The 21,997-nt window shown below is 49.4% G+C and overlaps 1 protein-coding gene across 4 annotated transcripts in view; it reads right to left on the bottom strand.

The window, feature by feature from the left end:
• The window catches only part of PRKCB (protein kinase C beta), a 322,427-nt gene extending 301,156 nt beyond the window's left edge, over positions 1–21,271 (bottom strand). For 2 of the 4 annotated variants that reach the window (XM_082714811.1, XM_082714810.1), the window contains exons 1-2: positions 20,752–21,266; positions 19,696–19,727 (exon numbers count right to left, since the gene is read on the bottom strand). In XM_082714811.1, coding sequence (XP_082570937.1) covers positions 19,696–19,727; positions 20,752–20,924 — 205 coding nt within the window. In that variant the 5' untranslated portion in view covers positions 20,925–21,266. Of the gene's footprint in view, positions 1–19,695; positions 19,728–20,751 lie in introns of all 4 variants that reach the window. The other 2 variants (XM_082714812.1, XM_082714813.1) reach the window with 2 other exon arrangements.
• Positions 21,272–21,997: the final 726 nt, after the last annotated feature.

Below are 21,997 nucleotides of genomic sequence, written 5' to 3'. Positions count from 1 at the left end.
TACCTTCAGAAAGCTAGTTAAGGGTTCTGTTATTTATAACCAATGCATCCAGTCTGAGACGACCAGAATCGGAAAAGTAGTAACATTTGCTCCAAACATAAGACAACCATGAAAAACACAATGAAAATTTAAATTATTAAACTCTGCCAACCACACCAGAGCCTGAGGTTGCCTCATTGTTTTTATTTAAAGGACAATTAGTGTGCATTAGAACGATCCTTAAGCATGATAGCCCCAAACTGAGACCTTCTCCTTAGCAACCAGAAGAATTAAAAGGAAATTGAAGAGAGAGAGAAAAAAAAGAAGTAATTCCATGTTGTTCAATGTCTTATACAATTAAAATCTTCCAGGCAACACCAAGGATATGGACATAACACATAATACATAATACATAATACAGCCCTGTATTAATAATTCTCAAATCTCTCGTGCTCACTTCAGCAGCACATATAATAATTCCCAAATCTCTACCTCCATCCCTGACTTCTCCATATTTCCAATGGCCTTTTGGACACCTACACCTGGATATACCACAGTTATCTCACCTTCAACACAAAATCCACGCAGAATTCACCACCTTCACCCACAAGCTGCCTCCTCTTGAATTTTCTATTGCTATTTATGATAAACTTTTTCATTAAATACCTCAATGAGAACTCCCTCGGTAGCGGACAATATCCTTTTGGTAAAGATTTTATTTTTTTACTTGAGAGAGAGTACGAGCATGCGCACGTGTACAAGTGGGGGAAGGCACCGACGGGGAGGGAGAGGGAGAGAATCTCAAGCAAAGTCCGTGGGAGCCCCATGAGGGGCTCAATCTCATGACCCTGAGGTCCTGACCCAAGCCAAAATCAAGAGTCAGACACTTAACCGACTGAGCCCCCCAGGCGCCCTGCCGACAAAATTCCTACTCCTTCCCTGTGGGCTGTGTGCCAAAGTCCTTCTCTGCCCCCAAGTCAGTGCTATCATATTTGATCATCACAACTTACAAGGAAGGTACCGTCCGTATCATGTACCCTTTTTTAAAAAACAAGGGTGATAAGGGTAAGAAACTTGCACGGAGTCGCAGGGTTTAGACCTAGATCTTCCTCTGGGTTTTTGTTGGGTTTTTTACACTTCACAAAACAGAAGTCAACACACAAGCATTTCTCAATGGGCCTCTCAGCTTACTTTATTTCCAGCCCATTTTCCCTTTTTTGCTCGTTGCCACCCATACCCTCTCCCCTTCCCCGAAGATGTCTTCCTGGGTCCCTCCCTTACGTGGGCCACTCTCTTGTCAGCACTTAAAGCTGTTGGCCCCACCAGGTTGAAGGGTCACGCTCACTCTGAACCCCAGAGGGCCTTCTCTCCTGCCTCCTCTCCACCCCTCCAGATCTTGTCTTCCTGAAGCCGGACATTCCCAGTACAACTCCTCCCTCCTACACGGGTCCCTTCTCTCTCTCGCACTTCCCTTCCCACCGCGCTGACAGACTTCCTCATTCCCTCATGGCTTCCACTTCCTCAAAACTCAGCCTAGAACTTGGACTCCTTCCGTGCCACCTGCCCAGGAACCTGGGAAAAGACATGTCCCTGGGGCTCCTGCCCCCAGCCCTGTGCCAGCACCTATCACACTGCATTGTGAATGTTTGACTGATGGGTCTTTCCTGGAGACTGGAGGCTTCCCGAGGGCAGAACCACGCCTGGTTCCCTTGTACTTCATCCCTTGATGAATGGGGAAATACAAGGGAACCAGGCATGGTTCTGCCCTCAGGTCCCCTTCCTTCCCAGGCCCAGCAACAGAGACACAAGGAAATCAGCTGACCGCAGTCACATGATCACCCAAAGCCCACAGACCAGAAGCTAGTTTCTGAATTCCTTATTTGGGACTATGACAAAAAAAGAAAAAAAAAAATCTACACATGTGTAAACTCCCTCGCGGGGAGAAGAAAAAACAAAAACAAAACAAAACAAAACAAAAAACAATTTAATGTACACATTTCTCCCACTAAGGAGTTTCTACATCCCATCAAATTTAGCCAGTTTCGGGGCGCCTGGGTGGCTCAGTGGGTTAAAGCCTCCGCCTTCGGCTCAGATCATGACCCCAGCGTCCTGGGATCGAGTCCCAGCATCAGGCTCTCTGCTCAGCGTGGAGCCTGCTTCCCTTCCTCTCTCTCTGCCTGCCTCTCTGCCTACTTGTGATCTCTGTCTGTCAAATAAATAAAGAAAATCTTTAAAAAAAAAAAAAACCTCTAGCCAGTTTCGCCGCTGCTCTGGCGGGCATGCTCTCCTGGCTCTGATGAATGATCCGAGCCCCCAGCTCACACCCCAGAGCTGGGCTGATGCTGTCCTCACTCACCTCGCCCGGGACCTTCACCTCAGCCCTTCACCTTAGCACGTGAGAAGTGGGAGTCTGAATCAGACAGATCTGAATTCAGTCTAGGCTCTGCAGTTCTTAGGGAAATTCTTTATCCTCACTAAACCTGTTTCCTCCTCTATGAATGGGACTAAGAATCATAGCCAAGTCTTCGTGGAGGGTGTAGATTCAAAGGGATGAAATCTGCAAAATACCAGCTCATTGCAAGCCCCCAGAGACCAGCTATCACTCTCGCCTCCCCCACGTTTCCTCTATAGTCCTTTTATACACTCCTGAACTCAGATCTATGTTTGAGTCTTAACTCTATGTAACTTTGGGAAATTTTTCTTTTTTTAATATTTTATTTATTTATTAGAGAGATGGAGAGAGACCACAAGTAGGCAGAGCAGCAGGCAGAGGGAGAGGGAGAGGCAGGCTCTCCACTGAGCAGAGAGCCCGATGCGGGGCTCGATCCCAGGACTCTGGGATCAAGACTCAAGCTGAAGGCAGCCGCTCAACCGACTAAGCCACCCAGGCGCCCCCACTGGGAAATTTTTCTTCAAGGAAATATTACTAGGAGCAACCTCACCGAGCCATTGTGGAAATTAAATGAGTTAATACACAAAAAGCCCTTAGCACAGTGCCCAGTCCGTAGTACATACTCAATAAACATCAGCTCGAGCCAGCAGCATTTGAAAGCCTTATTTGAAGATGCCTAGGAAACAGAAAATTCCCCAGCCTGTCTCCCCAGCTAAGAGAGCCCCTCATGGGGATTGGAGAAGAACATACACATTCACCCAAGCAGGAACGGGAGGTCCTTTTTTCCCTTGCACTAGACATTTTTTTATCCCATCTGGAACACCCTGAACCGGTGTGGCCCATGGACCCCAAATCAGAGAAGGCCAAAAGGGAAAAACAATGAGGCCCGCTGGCATTTGGGCCCCCACCTATCAGGGACACCAGATCATAAACACATGCTGACCCCAGGGCCTTGGACGTCCCAGCGGGAGGCTGCTCTCAGCAGGGTGCTGCCCTGGGGACTTGACCCACCTCCACACCAGGGTGCTGTTCCCATATCTCCAGGAGGCTCTGGGCAACCCTTAGACAACTCCTCCTCCCTCCCTGTCTGATGCTGCTCGTAAAACACTTCTTTCTCAGCCCACAGTAACCGCCCCAGGACAGCCAGGCGTTCTCTCTGGAGCTCTGTGCTAGCACTTGACACGGTACTCAGACGCCTCACCCAAGTGACCGGTCAGGCCGGGCAGTTCCACCAGAAATCAACAATTCCATTTTTAAAAACTGCATACCCTATACTTAGAATCCTATTTGGAAAAACAACTTTCATCCGTGATATGTGCAAACTCAAAGGTAATAATCAAAATCATCTTGGGATATTGTGACAGGGTAAAAATAAAACCTCTCCTTATAAAGAATTCAAAACAACGCATTTCTGTCATCCCGAGAAAGAAATAAAGCCGGGGGTCAATGAGCCTCCAAGGTCTCCCCTCTACCCTCTACACTTTTCACAGTGATTCTCAAGCCGCACTGACGGTTACCCACAGCGAGAAACGCTTCGTGTTTGACCCAGTTCGCACGTGCCTGTGTACGTGCCCAGGACATAAAAGTTTCATGCAACAACGTTCATGCTTCCTGAACATCATCCGTTCTGATAGTTTTCAAATCTATGTTTTCACGGTGTGCATGACCTATGAAATTGATTTCATGACCCTTAATGAGTGATGATCCAGTTTAAAAGAAAATACACTTGGAGAAATTCAAGACAACTCATCCCAGAGTGGAGGGGCAATGAGGTGTAAGGTCCAAGCTTAGAAAATGGGCTGGCACCCCGTGTGGCTCAGAGGGAGGTCAGCTATGTGAAGGTCAGATCGCCTTCCTGGCAGCTGGGTGACCGAGGGCAGGGCATTCCCACGCCCCTATGCCTACCTGGATTAAGGCTCTCTGTAAGGGGCGCCTGGATGGCTCAGTGGGTTAAAGCCTCTGCCTTCAGCTCAGGCCCTGATCCCAGGGTCCTAGGATGGAGCCCTGCATCGGGCTCTCTGCTCAGCAGGGAATCTGCTTCCCCCTCTCCTTCTCTGCCTGCCTCTCTGCCTACTTGTGATCTCTGTCTGTCACATAAATAAATAAATAATCTTTAAAAAGGAAAAAAAAGACCAACATAATTTAAAAAAAAAAAGGCTCTCTGTAAGCGATGCCCTGATATTGGCAAGATGAATCAGTGAATCTGGACGGCAACTAAATCAGTTCTGTGAAGGACCAGGGAAACCCCACAGGCTTACTGATGACCAGGAAGGTACAGTTTGGAACCTCTAAGAGCGATCGGGAAACATGCAGGGGCTTCCGCAGTGCCTCCCCTAGGCCCTCTTCCCACCTCGAGGGCCAAGACACTTGCTCCCCAGCTGCCGGCAGTGTTCACGGCTAGTGCTCGCACCTCCCTGGGAGTCCCCTGCTTGAAGACGAAAGCTGCCTTGCCCGAGGTCATGCCACCTTCCCAACAGCAGCCCACCGTCAGTGTCCACTTGGTGCAGATCCCCACTGCCCTGGTTCTGAAGGCCCAGCCCAGCTCCAGCCACAGGACTGGCTTTGGCCTCTGTTACAACTACTGCATCGCAAGTGCAGCCAGTCCCCTTCCTGGCTTCCCTCCATCCCTCACGCGTGTCGTGCCCCAGGACGACTCCTCCAATAAGCTCCGTGTGTGCTGATCTTCATCTTTTAAGACAAAGCAGAGTCCCACAAAGAGAACTGAGTGAGAATGATGACTTCAGGACATTGGCCAAGGGGATTTTTGAGACTTTTTTTTCCCCCAGAACGTACATTCGATGAGCAATCCCACATCTTGGCGCACCATGTCTCATCCAATCCACACGGTGCCCTGGAAGGTAGGCTCTGTAGCCTCACCTTCATTCCACAGATGAAAAACCAAAGATCAAAGAGGCTAAGAAAGGTGCCCAGGGCCCCACATGTGCTCAGTGGAGGAGCTGACATCTGACCCTATGCCCTTGGCTTCATCCCACTCCACCATGGCCCTATAATCACGGTCACCACTCTGGATCACACAAATTCACTCTCATGTCTGTCTCTTTGAGGATCTCCCCCACCTCCATGGGCAGGGACCTCACGTTCTGAATCTCAAGCTCTTAGTGCAGTGCCAAGTACACTACAGGAAACGACTGGTAGTAACGGTAGTAATGGCGGTAGTACTCAGTAGTGGGGTCAGTAGTAATGGCGGTAGCATTCAGTAGTGATGGTGGTAGTATTCAGTTGTAATGGTGGTGGTGATGGTAGTGATGGTGGCAGGAGTCAGGGTTTCACGTGCACCGAGCCCTGCGCTGTGCCCTGTGTACAAGAGCGTTTCATGCGGCCAAACCGCGGCCCCATGATGCAGGTCCTCACATTAGGCAGAAGCAGTAAGCACTCACTTGGGACCTGCCGCAGGCGCAAGGGCAGTTGAGCCGACACACACCGCACAGGGGCAGGTTTTACAGGGCTAAGCAGTCAGGAGGGCCATCCTGAAATTGGTCTGGTAGGTTCCCCAAAATGCCGGCCACACTTTGCAGCTTCTCCCATTAAGAGGAAGTCTATTTCCTCCTCTGTTTCCTCCTTTATTTCTGAGATGGGCTTGTGGCTTGCTTTCCCTGGCAGAATATGTCACAAGTGACACTGTGACAAGCTCTGAGCTCCAAAGGTAGGCTTCCAGAGGCCCTGCAGCCTCTGCTTTGGGACTGGGAATGTGGTCACCTCCATGCGAACGAGCACAGGCTGGAAGACGAGAGTCCCACCCCCGCCACCAGATGTCCCGGTGTCCCAGGCATCTCAGCTGTGGCCCCAGATGTGTGAGCCCAGCCAAGAAAAGCTAACCCTGCTCAGACCAGAAGGACCACCCAGCTGAGCCCAGCCCAAATGACTGATCCACAGGAAGAGCTAAAAAAAAAAAAAAAAAATAGTTCTTTTATGGCACTAAGGTTTCAGGTGGTTTTTCACACAGAACAGGTAATTGGTTTACTAGGTGTCCAAATAGCCACCAGCAGAACCACCGAAGGACTCTTCCATAGCATCTTCCAAAGCATCTGCCTTTGGCTCAGGTCATGGGATGGAGCCTGACATTGGACTCCCTGCTCTGTAGAGAATCTGCTTTTCCCTCTGCCTCTGCCCCCTGCTTGTTCTCTCTCTCAAATAAAGAAAGAACTGGGTGATCCTACTTGTGACTCAAATACAAGTATTTGTGATGTCCACTGGCAACCAGGAGAGCCAAGAATTCTGACCGGCTGGGAAACCGAAACTTCTGACAAGAGCCAGCCCGTTCTAATACCTAAAAACAAAAGGAGCACTTCTCCATTTCCCTCTTTGTGACAAAATGGACCATGCTCTCTGCGGAACATACCCTCCTATGTTTGATAAGATAAAGAGGTCTAGAGTTTTACATCTGTTTTCCTAAAGTCACATGTGTTTTTCCGAAGTCAACCGTGAGATCAAGTTGGATACATCATCCCAAAGGGAGAGGAAATCATGACTTCAGGGACCAGAGCGGGGCGGGCTGTGTTCACCAACATGTTTTCCTACCAGACAGAGCTGGCTGACATGTCCCAGTGCCCCTCGCAATCGACATGGCCCTGGCCAACAGAAGGTGAGCAGTAGTGACATACGTCCCTTCCAGGCTGGGGTGGTAACGAAATGAGTGTGCCTTCTCATGTTCTCTTCCCAACCCCGGGGCTGATGGCGAGAAGTATGGAGGCGTGAACGACCGCACACAGAACATCCTGACCAGAATCACCTGCCTGGTCTGGGCTGTGAGACAGAAAGAAATCCCTTTCCGTCAAGCACAGAGACTTTAAGGCTTATCTGTTATAGCAGCTTTGACAGATTGTTACTAATACCTTAACTAGTATAGACTTTCTTAAATGCAAGCCCTACGAAGAGTTTATGAGCTCAAGTTTCCCGGGTATTAACAGAACTCAATTATCTGATGGGAAATTTGTCAGAGAGCCCTGGCTTCCTTGTTCTACAGTTTGCAACCGACAGGCAACATTGAAAGAAGAAGCAGATGTCCCCCTGAGAAGGCAAACGGCACCATCCCTCAATGGGTGACTCCAGAAGGTGCCGGTCTCCCATACGGATGTCACTTCTGTCCATAAAACTGAAAAAGTCCCAAGTGACATTTTTGAGGTTCAGCCTCGGTAACTTACACTTGCTTTTTAAATGTTCTATTAAAGTATATAGTAGGGGCACCTGGTTGGGTCAGGCCATGATCCCAGGGTCCTGGGATTGAGTCCAGGGTTGGGCTTCCTGCTCAGTGGGGAGCCTGCTTCTTCCTCCTCCCCCTCTCCGCTGCTCATGATCTCTTTTGCTCTCTCTCTCTCTCCAATAAATAAAATCCTTAAAAAATAATAAAATGGGGCGCCTGGGTGGCTCAGTGGGTTAAGCCGCTGCCTTCGGCTCAGGTCATGATCTCAGGGTCCCGGGATGGAGTCCCGCATCAGGCTCTCTGCTCAGCAGGGAGCCTGCTTCCCTCTCTCTCTCTCTGCCTGCCTCTCCATCTACTTGTGATTTCTCTCTGTCAAATAAATAAATAAAATCTTAAAAAATAATAATAATAATAATAATAATAAAATGCAGGGGCGCCTGGGTGGCTCAGTGGTTAAGCCGCTGCCTTCGGCTCAGGTCATGATCTCGGGGTCCCGGGATGGAGTCCCGCATCGGGCTCTCTGCTCAGCAGGGAGCCTGCTTCCCTCTCTCTCTCTCTGGCTGCCTCTCTGCCTACTTGTGATCTCTCTCTGTCAAATAAATAAAAATCTTTAAAAAAATAAAATAAAATAAAATAAAATGCAGTATACTAACAGAAAAATGGGTATGAGTATACAGCTCAAAAAAATGTCACAACCTGAACACACCCAAGCAACCAGCACCCAGACCAAGAAACAAAATTACCAGCATTCTAGCAGCTTCCCTCAGTCCCCCCAAGGTAATCACCATCTTAACCTCTATAATTAGTCTCACCTGCTCCTCAACATCCAGGAGATGGAATCATATAGAAGGTATCGTGTCTGGCTTTTTTAGTTCCCATTGTGCTTGGGAGAGTCATCTATGTTATTATGTAGCTGTAGGATGTTCCTTTTCATTGCTGTGTGATATTCCATTGTGTATCTGCCATCCTGCGGATAGGCAACTGAGGTGGCTTCCTGAATATATCATGTAAGAGGACATTCTTTTCACTCCAGTCCACGAGGGTCCCAATGAACAAAGGCAGGGACGCAAGTGGAGGGACTGTTTATTTTCACAGAGAAACGTGTGCCCCAAACCATGACTATGACATTCACTTACTTCTGAAAATCACTTCAACAGGCTCTAACTAGGGCAATTTGGGGAGGGGGTAGTTCAAACAAAAATGATCAGAGCCTGTAAACTAGAAAGTGATACACTCTTTATGAAAATCATAGATCAAGCCATAGAAAACTCCCACCAAAACCCAGATCAGATGACTCGCTCTCTAGAGTCATTCCTCCCCTATGCTATTCATTCATTTGATAGGTATTTATTGAGCACGTCTTACAAGCCAGATTTGGAGCTGGGTACTTCAGAAAAAAACAGGAAACGAGACAGATGTGGCCCCCTCGTCTGATGAAACTGACACTCTGGTGGCAACGATTAAACACTCAAACAGATAATTATAAAATGTAAAACTGATAAAGGGTTTTGTACAATGGGGAACCTGATATGGAAAATCAGGGAAGGCTTCTCTGAAGAAGTGACACTGAGCTTAAGTTCTGTAGAAGCAGGAGGCAAGTTGGGGAAGAGAAGGGAGAAGAGTATTTGAAGACAGCATTTGAACAATTTGAAGACACAGCACATGCAAATGCCCTGGGGTGGGCAAAAGTAGGTCGCGATTGAGGAAGACCAGTTGGGTCTTCAGCGAAAAAGTGAAAAGTGAGTAAAAGGGAAGTATAAGCCAGGTTCAGGAGGACCCAGGAGAGACAAAGATTTATAACTCATGTTATAAGATTATGGACTTGGGGCACCTGGGAAGCTCAGTCGGTTGAGCATCCAACTCTTGATTTTGGTTCAGGTCATGATCTCAGGGTCATGGGACTGGGTCCCACGATGGGATTCCACTCTCAGCATGGAGTCTGCTTAAGATTCTCTCCCTCTCCCTCTGCCTGCTTGTGCATTCTCTCTCTCTCTCTCAAATAAGTAAATAAATCTTAAACAAAAAAAAAAAAAAAAAGAGAGAGAGAGAGAGAGAGAGAGATTCTGGACTTAATCCTGAGAAGAACAGAAAATCCAGCCATCCAAAGATAATATCTAACTGAAGTACAAAGAAGTCCTTCCCCACTCTATATATCAATCCTACTGCCTTAAGTGCACTGTTTGGCCCAGATAGAATTATCGATACTCCCAACCATAAAATTTTTCCACACACATATTAAAAAAAAAAAAAAAGATAGCTATCAAAATTCCCCTTTGCACCATTGCCAAAATTCTAAATAATAACCCCCACCTTTAGGGAAGGACGGAACATCTTCAGAATAGGGCTCGCTCATTAAAAATCACCAGCCCCACCATCACAAGGCAAAAGACAGTCCTGCAGGCTTCACCCTCGACCTTCACCCACACTCTTTGGCAGCTTCTTCCTCAACCCAAAAGAGCACGTAAACATTCCATCTGGAGGATGAAGGGAACTCAAAATTGAAAAAGTGAAATGGTCAGAAATCTATTTAAAGTTGAAATGCCATCAACACATTTTCCAAATGAAGACAGCAGATGGGACCATCACAGATCTCGATTCAGCTCTGGAGGTTTCCCACGAATTAAAGCATGGAAAGCCAGGGAACTGTTGCGCAGGAAACACTGTTGTTCGCCCGTGTTTCCCTCCCAGCTCTGACCCCAGCTCAGAGTTTCTGGCTCAGACACATTGTAAGTTGCACCTAAGGCAGCTGCCTTCCCTATGCGAACACATTCATTCTTACACCAAGTCCTTGATTCAGGAGCACTGCCCTTGCCTCCCCGACAGAATTACAGAGTCAGGACCAGACAGCGCCCAGCCGGAGGAATAACGGAAAAAGCTGTTATTTATCAAGGGCTCCCCGCATGTCAGGCAAGGCGCTAAGGAAACACTTGGCGCGTGCCCTACAAACGAGATCCGATTACTTCCTTTCCCCTTTAAAGAAACAAAAGTTCGGAGTTGAAGTCCGAGGCTCAAGGCTCCGAAACGAGAAGCCAAGATATGAACCAATGCCTTTCTGTCTCCAAAGCACAAATTCTTTGCCGCCCCCCACCCGCCGTGCAGCATGTGCTCAATTAACACGTGCTGGATAAGTGACAGCAGCAGAGACGGAGAGAGAGGGAGTGGGAGGATTCCTTTCAGAGGAAAAATCATTTCCATGGCCCTCTCCGCCTCAGGATGCAGTGAAGAGAGATATCCCTATTGTTAGAACCGTAAAAATAGCCCAGTAACCACCTCCCAAAATAGAACAATCAACGATATGACTGACACGAAAATTCAAATGCCTCTTTTACGATGTGAAAAATAGCAGCGGCCCTTCCGTGCTCGGGTGACACCCCCCCACTGCTTCTAAATGGTCATTTCGGTTTCTGGTCCCTGCCCTCCAACCCCACAAGCCTGGGATTCCGGGATCGGAGTCCCGGCAATCACGGGTTCAAATGTACTTCACGCTCCTCTTTTTCAAACATTTGGCCACATCACTCACCCTCACACATCCCGCCTTAAAACAACGACAACAAGCGCTTCCTAGTCACTGTCCTGCCTTCACAAGGTCCAAGCCCTCCTAGATGACGGTTAGCTCCAAGCGCCACCACCGCCCCCTTGCGTACCCTCCTTCCTGTTCCCTGCATGAGCCCTGTTCTCTCCTCCGTGTCTCAACTTGAGCTGTCCTCTGCCTGAAACACCCTCCCCGGCCCCCAGCCTCCTGTCAATCTGGGAACTCCTACTCCTGCTGGAAGATTGTTCCCAAATGTCACCTCCTCTGTGGAAGCTTCTCCACCCCTCCCAGGAGTAAGGATGCCATCCCACACCTCCCTGACGAGCCGGAACTAACTCGCCATGTGCCGGTCTCCCCGCAAAAGACCAGGAAGCTCTTCAAGGGCACGGCTAGGATCTTAGTTCTCTTCAAAGAGCATATCGCAACCTGACCTTAGACGTTGTGTTTCTTCTAAAGTATTTGTTAATGGCTGTTCTCCTCCTTCCAGAATGGAAACTCCATGAAGGCAGGGACTCTGTCTGGTTCACCACTCTGGTTCCAGTGCCTAAAACAGTGCCTGATCCATGGTAGGCACTCAATGAATGGACAGATGGACAGACAGCTAGATGGATGAGGGAAGGGGTTGATGGTTGGGTGAATGAATGGATGGATGAATGAATAATGGACAGAAAAATGGCTGAGTGGATAGCTGAATGGATCGGTGGGTCAGTGCATACACAGAGGACAGATGGTAGAATCATGTTTCACCAGCCCAAGGTCATAGAGTCATGGAGACAGAGCAGGATTTGAAATCAAGTCTGTGTGATTTTTGAGCCTGCCCTCTCAATTCAATTTATACTGTGTATCCAGAAACCCAAAGTCTGGTCACTGGGCAGTGGCAAGATGAAAGAAGAAAGAGTCTAGAATTCCCCCTCTGCCCTCTGTCCCCCACGAAGAATGTGGTTATTGTTGAGCTAAGTTAATTTCCATTTCTACTTAGCAAATGCCAAGACTCCTGGTCCAGGTGCAAGTTCCCCTTTTGACTCGGTAGGTAGCGCAACGTTGTGCCTGGGGCCTGAGGGAAAAGTAGACCTCCAGGAGACAGAGACAAGCAGGACAAAGGACAATGAAAAGGTATCAGCCCACAATAACCGCTGTAATATTAACAGGTTGACACTCCTGAACAAAAGTTCTCGTCTCTTCCCAACCCTGCCAGAGCCTGCCATCATGGTGTCTTTCAATTCTCTGCTACATCGAGCTTTCTTCCAACATCAACCATTTCCAGCAAAGACAATGAACTCTCCTCTATTCACAAGAAGAAATAACCAGTACAAAATGAGGCCCAGAGAGAGAGCAGGAGAAAGGGGAGGAGGAGATGGTTTACGGGTAGAAACGAACACGTCCTTCTATTCTCAAAATCGCCTCTAGTTCTTTCATAATAAAAAGTAAAGAACACGGGACGCCTGGGTGGCTCAGTTGGTTAAGCAGCTGCCTTCGGCTCAGGTCATGATCCTAGCGTCCTGGGATCAAGTCCCACATCAGGCTCCTTGCTTGGCAGGGAGCCTGCTCCTCCCTCCGCCTCCGTCTGCCAGTGCTCACTCTCTCTCTCTCTCTCTCTGACAAATAAATAAATAAAATCTTTAAATTTAAAAAAAAAAAAGTAAAGAACACTTACTAAGCGCCTGAATTTGTGTTAGAGAGGCGTTAAAGACATGTTAGAACCAAACGGAGACTTTCTCCTTGACGAAATCCGAAAGACAGGAGAGGAATGACAGAGGGTCGTTCTCTGTATGTGATTCAACAGGGCTTTACTGTGACACTACTTACAAATGATCTTCCAAACGAGAGAAAACACTGCCTAAGCCCAAGAAGGAACAGCCGTAGAATGTCAGCCCCAGACGGAGGGTAAGGAAGGTATGTGCAAGGCAGTGTCCTGAGCCCCTAAACACTGACTTTCGGCTCAGATGACAGGCTGCGCTCTGTCTTTTCATTTACTCTCAACCCGTCGGCACAGACTGGCTCCTCCACCTCGGAAATGGACTGACTTGTCTGCTGTAAGGGTGACCTCAAAACGCAGCCCCCACACAAAAAGAAAGCCGGCTCACTCCCTGAGTTACTAGCTAAGAGGAGATGAAATTCTCCGTTGAACTGAGAGAGAAGTCACCTTAAAGTAATGATCTAGCCCTACCAAATAGTCATCTCACTTGGGACCTCGGCACAAGGAAAGATTCATCCTCTCTACGGAACATCACAGAGATAAGATTTCTGTGACTCTTTATCCAGGATATGAGCAGCTTCTCAATTTTTTAGCTCTGGTTCCCTGGCAACTCAGACTTTCTCCAATTACTTCAGAGGATGGGAAGTTATTTGCCTTTTGTTTTCGGTGTTTGATTCTCAAGATCGAAGAACTGCCAACTCCACCCCAATGCTTGCATAAGGTGACATCCCCTTATAAATTCTCATAGCACCCCTCACATTTCCTCCAAAGCACGTCTTGAGAGTGTGCTTAAATACCGGGGCAACAATTCATAGAATATCTTCGCTCCCTGTTACCTAGGAAGCCCCAGAATATAAGATCTTCTCAATCTCATCCACGCAGTGTATCCCTGTCCGTTAAAATAGTTCCTGACACACAGAACTCAACGAGCGAATACTTTCTGGAAGGATGAACGGACTTATGGAATGATGGATGGGGTAGCAAATATGTAAATGTCCTACCAGATTTTCAAGAACCCATCACATCTCCAAATGCCACATGTGAGGACCATGGATTTCGGATACTCTATAAAAAGGCCAATAATCTACCTATATAACATCACACAATTTCAACAGAGAGATAGGAGGAGTCAAGTCAAAGAATTTAGGATTCTAAATCAGATGCCACAAGTGATAAGAGACCAAGTTCTTGAATGTATCAGTCAGACAGGATGAACTTTTCAGCTGATCCCTCTACCCACCCAAGAATCAATGGACTGCAAAGTCAAAAGCCCGGAGCCAGAACTAACTGGGTTTTAAACTGTACCTGGTAATTTAATCACCTATAGCTGAAAAGCATCAAAAGGAGATGAATATTCTCAAAACCAGGACCTACCAGTGTAGTTACATACGAGTGTATTTATACACATGTGTGAGCACAAGCAGAGACAGAAACAGAAAGCTAGGCAGAAAAAGAAAGAAAGAATGGTGAGGGGCTCCAGGAACAAGAATATGTATATATTGTTTCAAACCTTTGGTTCATCCTCTGACCAATAACTTTCTCCTTTCCTGACCCAAGTATACCATAAATGTGTTGTATATGGTTCTGGACAATACATTGGCAGCATTGCTAGTGTTCAGAAATACCATGTTTTTAAAATTAGTTTATAAGAATGTGTGTGCCTCCTATCCACTACATTTCCAAAGGTCGTATTTTCCGTATTTACTTAGAAAAGTATTCTGTTGCCCAGTGACAGAGCTTCCAGCTTGCCCTGAGACCTCTTATAGCGCAAGAGGAATTCACTGCTGCCTCTCCAACACCTCAGCCCTCCTTTTTAAGATCCAGCAATTAACTCACCTAAAGATTGTTATTTCATTTGGGACTTTGGGCCTGAAATCCCACGTCAGGTGGAAAAAATAAAAGTCAAAACATCAAATGCCAAGTCAAAAAAGCCTCTGCCTTTTCTCCACATAGAACCCTCAGGACACGTTCCGAAACAGCTAAGAGGTGAGTGGAGTTTGACTCCCAGTCCTCTGGGATCTGCTTCTGGGAAGGGAAGAAAATGAAATCAGAGAAGCAAACTCCAGGAGTCTGCAGCCTGACTTAGTGACTGCCTCTTTATGATTTTACTGCAAAAGTTCAACCAGAAAATATATTGTAAGTTGCCAGGAAAAACTGTGCCAAAAATAAAATTAACTTTGGATACAGCTTTGATTGTGGTTTTTGTTTGGTTTTTTGTTTTGTTTTGTTTATTTTATTTTATTTATTTTATTTTATTTCATTTCATTTTATTTTTAGAGAGGGGAGAAAGAGAGAGGGTGGGTGGGGAGAAACAGAGGGAGAAGGAGAGACCCTGAAGCAGGCTCCACGCCCAGCACAGAGCCCAATGCCCCGCTTCATCTTCCAACACTGAGATCATAACCTGAGTTGAAATGAAGAGTCAGACACTTAACCAAGTGAGCCACCCAGGTATCTCAACATTTGGGGTTATTAAAGAATACCTTCGATTAAAAAGTTAAAAAACATGTTTTCTGATCTACACAGGAAAGGGAAGAGCTGGTTTACTCATTATAATCATCCCTGCTAGAGCTTCATAGTCAGAAAACTAGTATGCTGGGGTTTTTCTAGACTGTCCCTGAGAAGTTGAGATCTTTCTCACAAGGAAAGGGTGAGAAAAGACAATCTGAACGAGCCTGGCTGGCTGGGCCCAGATGCTGAGCAGTGCACACACTGGTGTTACCCAAAGTCTATGAAGAAACACACCTGAGAGGAAAACCTGCCTAAATACACGAAAGCAGCCTAGTCATTCAACGACTTCCAAAATGAACTCTGTCACACTTCGACAGTTTCCTACCATGAATCAAGTAATAATGATCATCTCACTTAGAGTCACGGATACTGACTGTGGATATGTCTCTCACACTTTGGTGCTCACCATAACCCTATGAGATAGTTAGGTACTAATGGCTCCCATTTTACAGATCAGGAAACTGAGACCACTACAGATGACCTACCCGTAGCTTACAGGGCAAGTAGGTGGCAAAGTAGAGATTCAAACGCAGTTCTATCGGACACCGACCCCATGCTCTAAATTCTGAATCTCTAGATTTTATTGCCTCCCAATTCCTACTGAAGTTGACTTCCTTTAAAAGAAAAAGTTCTTCTCTCTGCCAAACTGCAAAAGTTTCCTGGGGTAAGAGTCTAATTCCAGGGAAGCCTGGGTGGCTCAGTTGTTAAGCGTCTGCCTTCGGCTCAGGTCATGGTCCCAGGGTCTTGGGATTGAGCCCCACATCGGGCTCTCTGCTTATCAGGAAGCCTGCTTCTCCCTTTTCCACTCCCCCTGCTTGTGCTCCCTCTCTCGCTGTGTGTCTGTCAAATAAATAAAATTTTAAAAAAATAAAAAAAAGAGTCTAATTCCACCCAAAGGCTTGTCTTCATTACAACTAACTCACGAAGGAAGGTTCTAGGGTCCTCTAAAGAATACCATAGAGAAAAGATTGCCTTGCTTCTCTGAGGGGTCCTACTTCTCATCCAGAATTTAGTCAATTTCATAATAGGGATCCTCAACCCCAGTGCCCCTCACCAGAAAAATACTTTTTTTTTAAAGATTTTATTTATTTATTTATTTGAAAGAGAGACACACACAGGACAAACAGGGGTGGGGCGAGAGAAAAGAAGAACTAGACTCCCCATTGAGCACAGAGCTGAATGCAAGACTCCAGCTCAGAACCCCAGGACCATGACCTGAGTGGAAGGCAGATGCTCAACTGACTGAGCCACCCAGGTGCCCCATCAGAGACAGTCTTAAACTACCTCACAGAGAGTGGTTTTATAGAAAATAGAGTGGTAACCAAAGGAGAGAAATCCTGTGGCAGTCAATCTAGAATGTTGTGCTCTAGCAGTACAAAAGCAAAGAAATCTATTCTTAGGCACACAGAAATCCCTGGTTCCCCATGGCTGATAGACTTCCCGTCTTTCTCCCTCAACCCATCCTTGCCTCCCCAATTCCCATGACAACACAAAGGAGGCTGGATGTGTTCCCTGCCTTAGAATCATCCTATGTCCCCTCTCCCTTTCAACTTTTTTTCTGTAAGATTTATTTGAGAGAGAGTGCACCCGAGTGCAGAGGGGAGGGGCAGAGGGCCAGGGAGAGAGTCTTAAGCAGACCCCACACTAAGCATAAGCTGATCACGGGGCTCGATCCTATGACCCAGAGATCATGACCTGAGCTGAAATCAAGAGTCTAATGATCAATGGACTTCACGACCCAAGTGCTCCTCCTCTTCTACTTCAAACGAAACACCCCCCCCACACACACACCCTAACTTGTAGCCAGGAACATGGTTACCTGAAATTAACATTACAGGGTCCACGCACCCCTGTGTAGCAAGGGGCGGGTGCGTGATTAAGTTGTAGCTCCTGGCGTCTAGGCAGAAATATCTTGCAGCAACTTCCAGAAGGGACAGGGAGCATGTGGCCTTGGCCTTTCTTTTACCCTTTCCCCCTTCCCGCTGCCAGAAATGTGATGTGCTGCCCGGATAGTCTAGCATCCTTCTCGGACCATGAGATAAGGGTCACTCCTGCATGGTGGAGCAGAAAACTGAAAGGAACTAAGACCCTGGGCTCTGGACCACTGATGGAGGTGGGAGAACATAACCTTACCTATTCTCTGTGAAATGTGGATCCCATTTTAATCAGATGCACTTTTTTTTTAAGATTTATTTATTTATTTTGGGCACAGTGAGAGTACACGTACACGTGGCAGGGGAGGGTTAGAGGGAGAAGAGAGAGAATCTTAAGCGGCCTCCATACCCCAGCATGGAGTCCGACATGGGGGCTCGATCTCATCACCCTTAGATCACGGCCTGAGTTGAAACCAAGAGTCAAACCTTTAACTGACTGAGCCATCCAGGTGATCCCACTCAGCAACTTTTTTAAGTACGTATTGTTACTAGGCCCATTTTATGGACAAGGAATCTGAGCTAACCAGGATGGCTGGGAAGTCTCAAAGCCAGGATTCAAACCCACAGTGACCTACCCCTGGCTTGTACAGATGTCTGCTACCCCACACTGCGTCTCAGGGAGAGAAGACAAAGAAAGGGGATTAAAAAAAAAAAAAAAGTACTACCTCTAATGTTGCTTAAATTTGATTAAAAACTTTAATTCTGCTGTACTCTCACTACACCAGAAAATTCCTACCACTTTCCAGGCTTTGAAAAACAGGATCTCCTGCCATCACCTACACATTCCAGAGTGCCTGAATCCCCAGGCAAGAGTAAGTGCTGAGCAGGAGGGAAGGAAAGCAGCAGCAAAAATGTTCAAACTCACCCCTGACCCCAGCAAGCGACAGAGACAGAAACTGATTCATGAAAGTGAAAGGTAACCTCAGAGAACATCTATGCATTCCAGCATGAAGACACCACTGGTATCTAGGATCAATCCAACTGTTTGCAACGGGGTTCTAAGCTGTTGCCACTTTCAAGGGATTTGGGCAGACCTGAAACTAATGTAACAGTGTATGTTAATGATCCTTCAGGTTCAAGTCCTCAGGTGCAGAGCGCAAGCCTGGGGCTCCTCCTCATCTGGGTAAGAGAGGCTGGTCTTCAGGGTTCACTGGATGGGCCAAGTCCTCCCTGGATCGCAGGTGAGGGAGGGAACCTGCCACAAGTCTCAGAAGACAGCAGTGCCACACAGCAAGCATCCTGTGCAGCCGACAATGCCACCCACACCCACCAGGGATCATTTGACTTCTCCCAGGAGGGGGGAATGCTACACCAAAACAGACCCAGCTAAGTCACGTCTCTGACTCTTGAACGCTTAATGCTTTCTTCTCCTGATCAGACCCAGCAGCCCAGGACAGCACACGTGCGCCTACGACACACCCCAGAAATGAGACATTTTCCACCAAACTCAACCACACCTTGCCAAAAATTGGGGAGAAAACAAACAAACAAATTCTCCAGGACTGAAGCTGCAAACTCAAATGCCTACAGGAGCCAGATCGGAGGGAAGCAGGCCCGGTTGAGGACTGGAATGAAAGGGTGAGTGCATGCCCCGGCTATGAAAATAGCTCCGAAAGATTGCTGCAACAAGAAAGTGGGACCAAATCTCTGCAAACTTGAAGCTGGAAATTCGGGTATCTATGTAAAATCTCCCAGTTCTAAATGTTGACATCAAATTCAAAAAATGTTTGACAGCCTAAGGGCTGAACAAGTCCACAGGTAATCTGACCCTGGAGACTGGCGACCAGAGCTGGCCAAGGCCACCTTACATGTTTAAGTCACCACTAGGTTGGACCTCTCTGGCTGGGGTCAAGGATCTCAAAGCAGGTGTGAGGACCCAGGTAGCCAATCACTTGGAGTCCTTCCTATATGCAGCCAGAAGCTAGAAAAGGCAAATTTAAACTAGCATCTGAGAGGCACCCCATCTGGAAAGACCTCTTGCAGAGAGGGAGGAGGCCGGGGGGACAACCACAGTCCCCTTTCAAGGGGATGCACCATATGCAGACACAGCAGCCACCTGTGGAGACTTCTGTGAAGCAGGGGAGGAAGCAGACCCTTACTCTGTGAGATGAGGAAAGGTAAGTATGAAGGAATTGAGGAGGGGTCCTCCCAAAAGTGACCCCTGGGCGTGCATCCTCCAGAAGCAAGACTGGCCAAGCAGGATAGGCTTGGGAGACAGGATCTGACTCTTCTGCTGCTGGGAAGGAAGGAAGGGTGCATGCCCTTCCTTGGCAGGTAGGGCCTCTGGCTCCACCCACCTTTCCCGGATGGCGCATCACTACCCCCATACACGCACACCCCTTCAAAGGGCCTTTGTGTGGTGGTGCTCTCCCAGCTTGGTAGGTCTCTCTGACAAATGTGATTCCTTCGCTCTCTGCCTAATTCAGTCACTTCTAGAAAGTCTTTTTCACCATCCCTTCCCAGAAAGGTCATTCCCAGAGCTCCACAGCCTACCTTGGCACTGGAATCCCTGCTTCCCGAAGCCCCTGCAAAGACAGAAAGAGGCACGTCAGGTAGCCGGAGGGGCCCAGCCACCAGCCAGTTTCCCCACATCACCCCCCTTCCCCGGCCCCTCTACCCCAGGTGCAACCTCCTAGCCACAGGCGGGTGCCCAAGAGTCTTCCGCCTTTGGGGGAAGGGGCAGCTGGGAGGTCTGCTGTAACCTCCACCTCCCCTCAAAAGGCAGGAAAAAGGAGGCTACGACCACCAGGTGGCGGGATGGGGGGGAGCGTTTCCGTCGCGGGGAGTTGGGGGGGGGGGGGGGGTAGCAGGCGGGAGATGTGCCCACAGAGATGCCCGAGTACCTTCGGGGAAAGAGAAGAGTTAAAGACGCATCCAGAGGGAGGATGAGAGAGACCCTGCGGCGGTGGTGTTTCCCGGGGAGCTGGGAAGAGACAGAAGGTTCCCCAAGCCTAGAGGGACGGGGTGAGAGCTGGGGGCGAAAAGTGCCCGCAGTGATGAGAGGGGGAAACTGAGCAGTGCCAAGGGGAACCCTGGCCCGCAGGGAAGCGCAGTAAGAGAGGACCCAGGGCGCCACGGCGGGAGACACGGAAGGGGAGGAAAGGATGCCCCACGCCCGCAGGGAGATGGAGAGGACACCCAGGGCGCTGCCCCCGGAAAGGAGGGGAGGGGGTGCGGGCACCGCGAGCCCGGAAGGAGGCGGGGAGACGGGGAACCCCGGGCGAGCGGGCACTCGAGGCGCTGCCCTCCCGGGAAGGGACACAGCCACCCCATGCTCCCGGCAGGTGGAGAACCGGCCCGCGCCGCGGCCCCGGGGCGCTCCCGAGGCGGCCGGGAGGAGAGCGGGAAGGAGGCGCCCCGCGCGGCCGGCCGTCTGGGGCCGGGGAGGAGGAAGCCGCAGGCTGTGTAGCCGGGCGTCCGGAGCGGGGAGCAGGGGGACGCGGGGTCCGCCGGCGCTCGGCCCCCGCCTCGGGGGCGCAGAGAGGGGGCTCGGCGCGCGGCGCTGCCCTCGGGGCCCCGGAAAGGTGCCCTGCGCCGGCGCGCTCTCACCAGATGAAGTCGGTGCAGTGGCTGCAGAAGGTGGGCTGCTTGAAGAAGCGGGCGGTGAATTTGTGGTTCTTCACCTCGTGCACGTTCTTCTGCCGGAGGGCGCCTTTGCGGGCGAAGCGCACGGTGCTCTCCTCGCCCTCGCTCGGCGGCGGCCCCGCAGCCGGGTCAGCCATCTTGCGCGCGGGGAGTGGGAGCCGAAAGGTGTCGGCCCCGGGGCCGCGGGACCGCGGGGTGCGGGCCCGGGAAGCGCGCGAGGAGGCGGCCGCCGCTGCCGCCCGGGGCCGCAGGCGCTTCTCCTGCGCCGGCTCTGGCCGCCGCGGCGCGCGGAGCTGGGGCTGTCACTCGCCCAGCTGCCGCCGCTCGTCCAGCTGCGCTTGGCACCGCTGGCCCCAGCTGCGGGGGAGGGAGGCGGAGCCCCGGGCAGGGCCCGCCTCCTTCATTTGCATCGCGCCCAGGCCCCGCCCAGCGCCGCCAGCTGCTTTACATATTGGCGCCCCGAGGCTGCCGGCCTGCTAGCGAAGTGTTCAGAGCCGCAGCGTTGCGGCGCGGGGACTGCAGCCTGCGATCGTCAGACCTGAGCCTCGCCCCCTACCCGCTCCTGGGGCCCGGGGTTACATGAAGGGGGTGAGCACCTGGGGTGTGACCCGCGGGGGAGCCCGGAGCGGAAGGACCGACGGGGACTAGGGGGTGGGGAGGGTGGCAAGGGTGGGCGCGATGGATTCCACCCGGCCTCTGCAGAGACTGGTACCCAACCACCCCGCATCCATTCCATTGGTCATTCTGCACGCGTCTCCGGGAGGGATGGGCTCCCGCTGTCACTCATTCGGAAAGGCCTGTGGCTCCACACACTTACACACACATACGCACACACGTACTGCAGAGGTAGGGGAGGAGCAATCTTATTTTATATATCGATAGAGAGAGAGAAGCAATTCTTGGCTTTGCTTGCCCAAGCGTTTAGAATTGAACTCTCTACCTTCTGTCCATCCCCTCCCCAAAGAGACTCACTTTCCTCAACTGTAAGACGGGGCGGATGAGGACCCATCTTCACAAATCCTGGTCATATTTGTGCACCATCTGAAAGAAAAGAAAAAGAAAAAAAAAGTCTGTCTGGTTTCTGAGTTTGAATAGGAAAAGATATCTACAGATGCTGCCACCTGCCCAAAACATCTGCATCTGAAGCCTTCTTTTATTTGTTAAAGACAGATTAACGAATATACCAGAGATGCTAGAGACACACCAACAT

This window comes from Mustela nivalis, assembly GCF_964662115.1.
Source record: "Mustela nivalis genome assembly, chromosome: 19".
NCBI classification, from domain to species: Eukaryota; Metazoa; Chordata; class Mammalia; order Carnivora; family Mustelidae; genus Mustela; species Mustela nivalis.
Note: the sequence above shows the minus strand (reverse complement) of the source record. Positions and strands in the feature narration are given on the sequence as shown.